This window comes from Photinus pyralis, unplaced genomic scaffold (genome assembly GCF_008802855.1).
Source record: "Photinus pyralis isolate 1611_PpyrPB1 unplaced genomic scaffold, Ppyr1.3 Ppyr1.4_LG6, whole genome shotgun sequence".
Taxonomy (NCBI): domain Eukaryota; kingdom Metazoa; phylum Arthropoda; class Insecta; order Coleoptera; family Lampyridae; genus Photinus; species Photinus pyralis.
In genome coordinates, this window is record NW_022170663.1 from 12,294,774 (window position 1) to 12,306,973 (window position 12,200).

Consider the following 12,200-nt stretch of genomic DNA (forward strand, 5'->3'; position numbering starts at 1 on the left):
GTAACAAATTCGTTCTTAAAGTGCCATTACATGAGATATAAGTAATACTCTTCTATTAGTTAAAAATATCTTAGAAAAGGAACCGTTGTAAACTAATGACTGTAAGAGCTTTTTGTGGTCAGCTATTCGTTGAGGTCAACAGTCGTTCAACTTCAATAAAACTTTATATCTGACATATAACACACAATTCGGACTTTTATACCCCTTTTCACAAATAAAATAGGAGGTGTTATTTCCTACAAAGATTAACATTTATTATCAATGATTTGATTCGCATTTCTGAGCTCGCAGGGAGGACGCATTAAAGTAAGATTTACGAACTCGACCTCTTCTTTGGTATTTGAAGGGTTGGATTACATTGAAGCGTAATAAATTTCGGATATTATTTAAAAATGATAACATGTAAACAAAAACAGGAAGCGTGAATAGTTTCTTTGTTTTGCGAAAAACAACGGTTTATATTTACTCTTTCGTCCCTTATTTGTTTCCGATGTTGTTATCATATTTCTGAACAAGCAAATCAACGTCCATTTTATATTGACTTCTATTGTTGAGATTTATTGGCAAACTTATAATACACATATACACTATACAAGCCACGTACAGAAGCTAATGCATAATTCAAAATATTTTAATATCTAAGCAAAATGAACTTTGTATTTACAAGACGTAAGGGTCCACCATTTGTTCGTATTTAGGCAATAATTTATCAAATTTCAATAGTTGTGAAGCTATTACATCGATAACGGTATATTGCACGCAAGTATGGAAGTAACTGTGAGTGATTGATGTAAAATAGTAAACTAATTATTTATTTATCAGTTTTATCAACAAAATATGTATGATATCGGCTTAAAGATATGGAGTAAATAGTATCATTAACTGCGCGGTAATAACATGGCCAGTCAAGGAAACTTTACAGTTGACAGTGACAAATTAAAGGGAAGTTATTAATGAACGTTTGCTGAAGATCTATACTTTAATTTCAAGTATGTAACACGTTCCTATATTGATCAAACCTGGCGTAATTTTCGAATGGGTCAAAACGAGGTTACGTTTATAGAAAGGCCGTTTTTGTAAAAGGATGTAATTGTATTACCTACCTACCAAGAGTTAAAATAGGATTATTTCGGGTAGAATCTAACAATTAAAACCTTAAATTTAACGAATAAAGGCGTAAAAGCCGGAAGGCAAATTGTTATCTGTCTTTCTTTACTGTTTTGTTAGTATATACTTAATGATATGGTCTCGATTACCGTGAACAAACAGCGCGCTTAATTTAGATGTTTAACATTAGTCACAGAACAAACTAAACTGACAAAAAAAAAGAAATCAGAATGTATAAAATAGGACAACACATCACCAGTTCTAGGTGGGACCTGATGTGCATCGGAAGAATTTAATCTAAATTACAAATTAATGAATGTTCTATTAATAAAGAACTTAATACAATAAGATCCTCTTCTGACAAAGAACTGCTCATATCTACACTGAACATTGAAAATTGATGCCAACGGAATATTAAAAACCAGGTGCTATTCCAGAGAAAAGACGTCAGAAGTTTATCTATTATGATATGGCCATACTGTCACACGACAAGTGCAGGGTGCACCTGCACAAGGCTCAAGAAGTTCGTCAAGTTGATAAATGTCGCGCCAACGAATTAAGACATCCGACCTATAATTCGGATTTAGCACCCTACGACTACTATCTTTTCCCCAAGTTAAGAAAACACTTACAATTCCAAAGATATGCTTCCGATGATTACCAGACAGTGGCTATTTTGAAGATCTGTTTATTGCAGAAATAGTGGAATAAGTCTGTCAAATTTTGTGTTTCCTTCAATTCCTTTTCTTTCAAACTTAGGTAGATTACATAAAAATGTACCCTCATAGAATTTACTGTCAGGAAAAATTCAGTCCTGCCCTCAATTGTTATACGAGTGTTGTGATTCAAATTTGTAAGAGTATATGACATCCTTCCAAACGACGTCGCTTTAATTAAATTTCACCTCTCTTTAACGGCGTTGTTACAAAAAAGTATGCAAATGTATTAATCGCAGTTTGCAACTTTAAGCAAAGCTTATTGAGTATCATCTGCATATAAAATGAAAAACTTTTCCAACCTTTTTTTTAATAAGCATTTTATTTATTCTCCTGAAGCAAATTTCCGTCTCGATTCTTCTTACCTAAATTACATTTTTGCATAAAAACCATCTGTATATTTTTGACATTTAGAAAACGTTTGATGTTGTTAACCGACACAATGAAAGCAAAATTGTAGGTTTTCGGCACGTAACGAAATTAAATGTTACACTACTAAAGCGCATAAAGACGCTTTACGACCGGAAATTGCATTTCACACTTTGTATACTGAATTCTGCAAATGTCGTATTGCTCATCATTGACTTCTGCTAATGCGTAAGATTTTTAAGCAAAAGTTCAACAACACCATCACTATTTACATTCCATTTAATTTGTTCAAGTTCAAACGATTTCTGCCGACTTGGTGATCTAAATTAGGAACAGAAACATTTTCGTATCTGTCATTTACATTTTGACTTAATGAAAAAGGAGAATATAATCGACTCGTTAACTTCACTGTGCGAATTCCAGATGTTTGCATATTATTATGTTTTAGTTCTGGCCTACTCGCTATTATGATTATAAGACCCATTTACCCGTTAAGCCACAATGTGTGCTTTGAAACTCCAATCACACATTAACAAAGGTCATTGTATCTACTGAAAGGGTTTGCCAGCGGGGTGTCATTCATAAACACCGGCATTATACCCTTTTCATTAAGGCTTTGTTGTAAGTGTTTTAAGTAATACTGTAATAGCTTTTTATATATTTTTTTTTAAATAAGCAACTGAGCAGAACGTGATTTCATATTCCTGTTCTTTTTAGTGTATCTATCAGAAAAATGGCTATTGCAACTACTGCAGGATATTTGCTTCGTGCAGACAACCCTCAAATTGTTGCCCAGACCAGAACAGCGTACAAGGTGAGGAACGCGGATAAAATGATTAGTTTTCAATCCTTACCAAAATCCGTTTTGAAATTGTGTTATTAAAAAACAAAATACTTTTTGAACTAAATTAATTTAGATTACAAAGTTTCGTTAAAAATTATCCTCACAAAGTTTTGAAAAGTAAGAGACTAATTTAATTGTAAAATATAAAATCGGAAATTCTTAATCCATTATGGAATTATAGGGTTAAAGTTTATTTTGTTAGAGGAAAAGAATACTTTACCCCTCACTGATGGTTCCGAGGTTTTAAAAGGATCATTTAACATGTACCTAAATGAAACACTGGGTTGTTTCTTATGAAACAATGACTGCAACATTACAAAATCATAACAGGTAAGGGTCATTTTCAGTTCTTGACAATTTTATTAAGTCAACGATTGATGTGATTACAATTTTTAAATTATAATAGAGCTTTTTTGTGGATTTTATAATAAGCCGGCTTCCGATATTTTGAGTCCCCCCTAATACACACGTAAGCTTTCAAGATTGTAAATTGAATTTCAGGTAGTGTACTGTATAGTGCAATATATTCAGCATGCATCTATGCATAAGCTTTAGATTTGAGCGATCGACGGCGGCGCTGCTTTCGAAGATTAATCCCCCCACTAAAAGCGCATCTGCTTAATCCAAAATCGATTCGCCATACACTAAAGTTTACACAACTTCGTCAGACATATCATATCATAATGCATTAAGAACAGTTGCAATAAAAAGTCATCGATGAATTACACTTGTAAATACGCGTGAACATTGCTTTCATCATAGAAATATTTCACGTACAATTTATTAGTGAAATCTTAGAACCACGTTCTGTTCCATTAACTGCACGTGCTGGTGTAAATTGTAAATAGCCACGCGTACGACCGCCTGTTGTTGACAATTCAAGAATTGCAGCGGAACTTAACAGTCTACTGGTTACTACTTCCGAAGGGTAGATTCGCACATAAAAAGGACCCCCTGTCGTGACAATGGCGTTTGAATTTTTTTAAGCCCGTAGGAGTAACTTTCGAATCGTATTTTACTTCCTTAGTAAGTGGAAGTTGCAATAGTTTTTGATTTATTACCGCAAAACGGAACGCTGGCAATCGCTTTAATTTTATTAACAATAAAGAGACTGTCGAGTTAAAAACGCTTGATACAATTCAGCCACAGCTTGATTTTCAATTTTCATTGCTATTAGTGAAGTAACTTTTAAGAATTAAAGTACACCTAACTTTAACGTTTAGCACGAGAATAAAATACATATGTATGTACCTAAGTTTTCAAAATATTGCGTTTTCGGGCATTGTTCAATGTTCATGCTTATGAAACAAGTAACATTTCGAAAAGGTTATATAGTACGGTGCCAAAGAGATACCTCCGTGCAAGAAATATCCAAAAGTAAACTTGAACTGATACATTTTTCAATCAATTCTTCAATAGTCTTAATCTTGCTGGTAAAGTGTAACAATGTTTCAGGTAAGTACTTAAAGAAATTGAATAGATAGCTCAATTTAAAGCAATCTTCAAGCAAGAAATAAAAAAATGACAAGAAAATAATTTTAATTTATAAACATTTCAGCATTTGCTTCCCTCTGCAGGAGACATACTACATACCCAACTTTAAAGAGAACTATTACGTATAGTAAAAGGGGAGTTGACTATTACGATGTTGTCTTATGTAATACGAATTTGTAGGAGAAAAGCCATCGCGTCGTTCAATCAAGCGAAAAGTCGACTTGTCTGATTATTCCCAAATGGGATGCAATCTCTCGTTTCGCTGAAATTAAATTACTAATAAGATTTTGGTAATGCATCACGAAGTATTATCGAATAAAGTCTCACGAGATTTGATTGATTAAATATTATGAGGATTTTAGTTTGCCGAGATTTAAAATTTCAGTTTACGGCAAATCGCCAAGTTCTTAAGAAAATTACATTTTGTCCTCCCTAGATAATATAATTTCCATTACTTTGATGAACTCTAAAGACGTGCACTAGGGTTGCTATAGCGGCTGTCGGTCGTGAAGTTTGCTTACTTTTATTCTAAAATGTTTTATTTGCTATCGATTTTCAGAAATTTGAAGAAACCATCTACTGTTGTTGAGCGTGGTAAAATTACATGCTTAATCATCCGCCGAGATATAATGAAAGGCTCAGAAAACAATGTTTACAAGGAAACTTTTATCCCCTTACACAGAAATTTGTTGTAGTCTTTACATTCAGGCTGTATTCTTATTCAAGGCGTAGCTCACTAAAATCCGGGTTTTAATGACTTGTTTTTTAATATTACTGGGGGATGAGTCTTCCTTAGCAAGGGGATGAAACACTAACAATGCGAATAATGAAATTGTTATTTTAAATGTGTATACGTATACTGTGTTCTTGACATATAAAGTTCGATGTTCTAGGAAATTATTATTTATTGTGGTTTTATCTGAAAACTCAATTTTCAGCCAACTCGAGACACGGAATCGTATTTTTACAGTCGAGTTGATAATCGAACTCTTGGGGAAGTTGACTTGTGTTTATATTGGTTGCACAAGTAGTTGTGCAGACTATGTATTTTATTTTCTATAACGATTTGAACTCGGAGGACTTTATCATTTATACTTTTATGACAAATATTCTTACATCCTTTTCAAGTCGCGCGTTAGTCGACTGGTTGTATAAAATAATCGAGGGTTTTTTGCAGGAGTTGGATTTGGAATTTTTCATGTGTGTGGGTAGGTAATACAAAATCATTTAATTAGAAAAAAATAAATTTATCCAAAAAACACGCTAGGAAATTTTGAAATAATAAGGAAAGAAGTTCAAACTAGCGTCATATCACATCTACATTTTCGATAAGTATTTTCTGACGTTTAATATGATTTGAAGAAAGCAAATGCGAGAGGGTCAATGAAAATTTTTACTAGACCATCTCTTTTTATTCGTTTTTATAAATTTAATAATTACGTTTTGCTTCGCGATTGCTATTTTATGTGCAAGCAGTTGTAAACGCATAACTTAAGTACGTGTTCAGGAACTCAACAACGGCATTTCGTAGGTTAGCGTGCTATAAAGTAGGAACCAGAGGGTAAAATGAAATTGGGAGTCTACTGTTAACAATCCTTACGTGTACTAAGGATGAGATATTTCCCTGTTCGGCCATTTCGAACTGCCAAGAAACGAAATATGTACTCTGCACTGCAGCCTCGCTACATTAGTTTTAATACAATATATTTTTTCTCTTCATATACCAAGCCAATGCAGGGATGAGATACTGCCAACGACGAGTTATATTTGCCAGACAGTTTTAATAAAACAAGGGCGACTCTTACTAGACCGTTATTAAAGTATGTCTCGTGAAGGTGTCGAGTTAAATCCAACCGGCCACCGTAACCATGTAACTTCCTGCAGATATGTTCTAAAGTTCGAGCTTAATTTATAATGACATGAAACATTATCCATCAGCCCTTAAGAGGGAACCCCCATTAAATTGGCCATGTAGTTTTACTTTCATTTGGGAATTGAAACTTCGTCTTAAACCGATCCATATCTCGTGACTATTATATAAACCATTACGCTTAAATAAAGGTCAGAAGGTAGACCTGGAAACATGAGGATGATTCAGTAATGTCACAGATTACCCTATACGTAATCTGTGGTAATGTGAAGTATATTTCCACTTAAATACTATCGTGATTACTGATTATTATTACACACAAAATAAGCAAATCTAATTTGAAACAGGTTATTTAATACAAAACAAATTTGTTATGACCATTTGTATAGAAAAAGTGATGGTTACAGATACCCAAAACCTTATGCAGCCTCCATTTCATCGATGTACTTTTTGTACTGGTCACGATGTTTTCCATCCTTGTCGAAATGAGCAATAAGAGAATTCCAAATGTCACGGTAATGCTTGGCAAGGTAACGAAGAACCTTTTCAGTTGCCTCCTTTTGCTTTTCACTGCAACGTTTGCACTCATTATTCAAGGCGTCTGGTACTATATCCTTTAACGTTTGTCCTTGATCATTACACTTTCCTTTGCCTAAAAGGCAGTCGGCGTAGTACAAGGTTAATCTCTTGTTAGCCAAAATTTCGTCTACGTCAATGTCGTCGTACTTCGTAGTATACGGAGGTTCATCTTTCGCGTATACTACGACAATCACTAAACAGACTAAAACAATTAACTTCATGATGCCTCGGGAATACGAGATTCTACTGAAATTTTCAAGATCGCCCATTTTATTTATACTCCAAAAAAGATTTAACTACCTAATTAAGATTTCTTTGAAGTAATTACAGAGATAACCGCATCGTTTAATAACGATTAAATTTGTTACCCAAAAATACCGTTAAAATAAGAGTGGATATATAACAAAATTAGGTTTTAATTAAAAATTCATGAAAATGCACTTAAGATAGCAGCGTAAATTCACAACTAACTTAAATATGAAATGGAAAATACCTGTAACAATACATTTATTTCTTATTACTACATAGTATATACATAGGTACATAATTTGGAATTTTAAGTCTTGTTTGTTACTGACTGGGTTTAACATAATATTGTTCGTGAATTTTGCCCGTTCATTTTTATATTATAAGTTTGTACAAACTACGAATCGAAGTAGTAAATGCAAGCGGTGCAATGTGATTGTTCTGAAGAAATTCCAATCAAAAATCGAAACAAAAGTTATACAACGGCGTTTTTCAAACTGTCTGGAAATTCGCCGCTCTGCAGGCTTAGGTTAATTATTTTTGATAAAACTGGACTAATTATATCATTAACATTTTTTTCCACATATGCAGATATTCCATCCAGTCCAGGAACCTTATTAGGATTTAACTTGGTGATTATACAACTAACTTCTTCTTTCCATGTTGGTAAAAGGAAAAATGATTTTTCATAATGATCACAAGGAAATAGTTTTTTGTATTCATTTAGAACATAATCATCAACTGTATCCAAACCGTTCCTCAGATTAACCACAGCGTTTTAAAAAAAACATGTTAAATTTTCTTGTTATGCTAAGAGGGTTTGTTAGCATAATGGTAGGTTGCTCAAATTCGTGTACGCAATGAAGTGTAGTATTTTTTCGTTAACGCCCAAGATGTTATTGATAATCTGCCACTGCCTCTTTGTGTCATTTTTATGCGCATTAAACAAGTTTAAATAATAGTTACTCTTGCTAGTTTTCATATCGTTTTTTAAATTTAAAGAAAATGTTTCATAATCGTGCTTAAGTTGAGAATATTAACATGGGAAACTATTTTCTAAGCTTAAGTACCATAGGCATAGAGGAAAATTTCCTCTATGGTAATACTTAGTCCCGTTGGAAAGATGTAATAATTATAGTTACGGTAATCGATCTAAAGATTTAGTTCATTGTTGACATATCTGCAAAGGACATTTCATTAGCTTTTTGAATATGCTAATCTAAATCAATTTCTCCTTTGCCGTTTTCAGTATATTTTACAGAAATTCAATCTCGATTTTAAATGTGCAATCAGATTTACGACTGCCATTTACTCGCACACTTGATAGACCGTATTCTTCGGATTAATGGATATTCAATTCGTTTTCGAAAATCCTTCTGATTTATTTCAACTACTTTTGAATATATTACGTTATTCCGCAAGCAGGTTCAATGGTAACGCCAATTTTATACGTAGGTAATTTTTTTTAGGTGGTTGGGCGACGGTCGATGATGTTGCGAAAGAATTTATGCAGAAATCTAAACCTCAGAGGGCTGTTAACGATAGATAGCAAACAAGACGTCGCGTCGGGGTGTGTATAAAGTACAATGCATATAAACTGTTTCGTATTATACTGCAACCCCTGCTCATTTCGGAATAGAGCTGAGGTAGAATGGTACGTAGGGGAGAGAGATATGCAAAGATTTTCGTTAAATGGTCTAAATTTAAATATAAACTACTTTGTTCGTGCCTCTGGCTGGAATTGAGTGGAAAAAATAATTAACTACAAATAATGAGTTACTAACAACTATTATTATAATGGTAGCAATATCGATATATCAAAAGTAATTATGGGGAAAATGTTACTAACTAGATGTATTTTGTTAGGAAACGTCTTACATAATTCCGCCGGCAGCTTAGCAATATTTTCAACCCACGTTCTAATTCTTAGAAATTATCCCCCATAACTATTTCAAGAAAGATTTACTTTCTGCACACTTTTCTATCTGAAATGTTCGCGGGTAGTGTCTTATGTCCAAAGACTAGGTAAACTGCTGATTTGTTGTGCAGAACTACATCATAAATATCAATGCTCAAGCGTACCTTTTGAACCTGAGTTTAAAATTCATTAAATTTTATGAAAACTTAGTATTCATTACCTTCTACATTTATACAGGGTGGCGTTTTTGTTAAACGACACGTCAATTTTAGGTTCGAGAGGAATATTTTGATAATGGAAAACCGACCCGCCTACAAATGGTAAAAGGAGGCACAATGTTTTATTTGCCTACACTTAAAGCAAATCTTTCGTGATATAATTTTAATTAATCACAGCCCTACAATCCATTTCTCCAAAGAAACATTTTTACGAATCTCTAGAGGTGCCAAATAGTAATTAATTTCAGTTTTCCAGAAGTTTTCATTCTTTTGTGTCTAACCAAAATTATTCTCCTTGCGGTGGTAATAAATTATCCGTTAGGATTTTAAATTAATCCGGAGCTTCTGCCAATAAATTAATCTAACTAAAGGGGCACAATCGAAATCTGACCATAAATTTAGTTTACAATTTTGTATTGCTTTCAGTTGTAGATTCTATAATAAACATAAATGTATTCAAAATACTAATTACTTGATTCGCTATCGTTAAGTAAATATTAATAAAATTAATTGAAATTAGCGAACCACCCAGGCAACTTAATGTTCCCTCCAGTTATATAAACTGAGGCATTCATTGGATTAAATACGAATATTCCCGGATTTAAATGAGAAACCGTATAATATAACTGGTAATCTACAGTGGCCTCTGGCTATTTCCGCGTATTTTAGGATTGTAACATAAACGGTTATGCAATTTATCATACAGGATAAAGGCTACGGAAAGTGTATTTCACCAGTGATTTTATCTTCATTAACGTTAAATTGGTAGCTTAACAGATAGAACATACACACTTCGCCCTTTTTGGTAATATTCGTTCAATTTTAAGGAGCGAATTTCCTCTAGAAGGGAAGCGTCTCAAACGGTTGACAACAGCTGGAATCCCTTGCAAGTATTAAACTAATAGCAAGAGAATGAACGAAAGCACAGAGTTCTGCATCTTGAGGATCATATTACAAATGGGAGTTTAGTTAACCCTGTGACAAGAAAATTCCATTAACTGAGACAATAATTTTATTGTGACTAATCCTATATATGTAACGCTCCTTTTAGATTGTTCAGCGACGACAAAGGGTTAGTTAAGTTTGAGCGGAGAAATTTCTGTATCAAACTTGTTTGAGCACAATTTTCAACTTGTATCGGAGAGAAGAAAAAGCTTTCCACTTTGTGGAAACTTATAAAGGCAATTGAATTACTTTGAGTTTTTAACAGAAAATGTTTCATATAACTTTAAAGGATCAAATTAAATTCTTTTATAAGTATTCAATATTCTTTCATCGGAAGAAGCTCTTCACGTCTTCACCTCCTCTTCGTTCTAGTCCTAAAGGAATGAAATATGAGATTTTTTCCTTTTAAAACTGGTGTAAATACCGTATGATGCACAGCTAAGCCTGATTTATTGCAAATCGTTTACCAGCGTCAACATTTATACAGCGTCTTTTAGGGAAACCGGAAATAAATCGATATACCGATTTATCATATTCATATTCCCTTAAGAATTTAAATAAATTGATGTAGTGAAACAAAATTCATTTTCATTTTATTTAATCATTAAAGTCCACAGGGAAATCTGTAATTGGTGGAAGAGAAACACCCTTTACGTACCATACAAACAAAGATATATGTTATCATGTTTGTGCATCAATTTGGAATGTAAAGGAAATAGTTGCATTGTCTTAGACTAGACAGGTTTATTTTATTATATATAATTTCTTACCATCATTAATATTACAAAACGTGTAATTTGGGCAACCTGCAACACAGTTTAAGAATATGTAAGTTGTGGGTAATAGATTGATAATGCCAGAACTAGGGTAGAGAATTAAAGATCCTAGGAGCAATAGCGATAACCTACCCTTATTGATGTCCTTGGTAAATAAATAGATTAGGGGTTTGGCGTTGTGGTTCAATTACTGGTCCCAACATAAATTTGGTGTGCTGCCCCCGTACCACCCCTAAAACTGCCGAAATTTGGTTGGTTTCTTAGTTTTCCATTCATATCTTTTTAAAAATGAAAACTATAATCTTCAAATTACAGAAATAGTTCCTTTATAGGCTCGGCCGACCCGGTGTAGGTAGATTCCAATAAAAGTGTCCGCCATTTTATTCCAATATGGTGTGTATGAGTTTATGAGTTACACCAACCTTTAAAGTTTGGCCGAAATCGGTTCATAATTACGAAGGTTAGAGAGTTTGTTGGAAGTGATATATTTATAAACCTATAGGCCTATACATAATTTAACATTAACCTATCAACATACTGGTACCATTACAATAGGTAGAAGAAATCTACCTGAATTCTAAAAGAACTCGAAGATGCATAACAAGAGAATGTGTATAATTTAGTAAACTTCTTAAAAATCTCAAATCTTCATAGAGTACCTAATCGAATTACACTCTGATGTAACTCCAATTATATTTATGTAACACTATGTCAAATGTAAAGTACATACAGGGTGACAATTTGAAAACTTACCACCCCCCATATCTTAGTAAATAAACGAGATATTTAAAAAAATCAAAATCCGTTTCGGTAAGTCGAAGGGGGAATCACAATGACATAGTTGGCGACGCACCCCCTCCAACCCCCTGCGCCCCAGCCACCCCAACTTTTAAATCTTAAATAGTGACCCCCCATGTGTGATACGTCGTTGGAAAGCTCTGAAAAAATGCTTTCCAACCATACCAAATAGCATTACATTTAGGTTAGTAATTATCGTGCAAATCAAAAAATAAACTAATATGATACATTTGAAATCTGTCATTTTTACAACGCAACCGGCGAACATAGACGAACTAAGACAGAGAATAATTCAAGAATGTCGAAATATTGCAAAACCA

The 12,200-nt window shown here is 33.5% G+C and overlaps 1 protein-coding gene across 1 annotated transcript; it reads right to left on the reverse strand.

The window, feature by feature from the left end:
- Positions 1–6,688: 6,688 nt before the first annotated feature.
- LOC116174712 (ejaculatory bulb-specific protein 3-like) lies at positions 6,689–7,233 on the reverse strand. The gene has a single exon (XM_031492682.1). The coding sequence runs from the start codon at positions 7,198–7,200 to the stop codon at positions 6,820–6,822; it is 381 nt and encodes a 126-aa protein (XP_031348542.1). The 5' UTR covers positions 7,201–7,233; the 3' UTR covers positions 6,689–6,819.
- Positions 7,234–12,200: the final 4,967 nt, after the last annotated feature.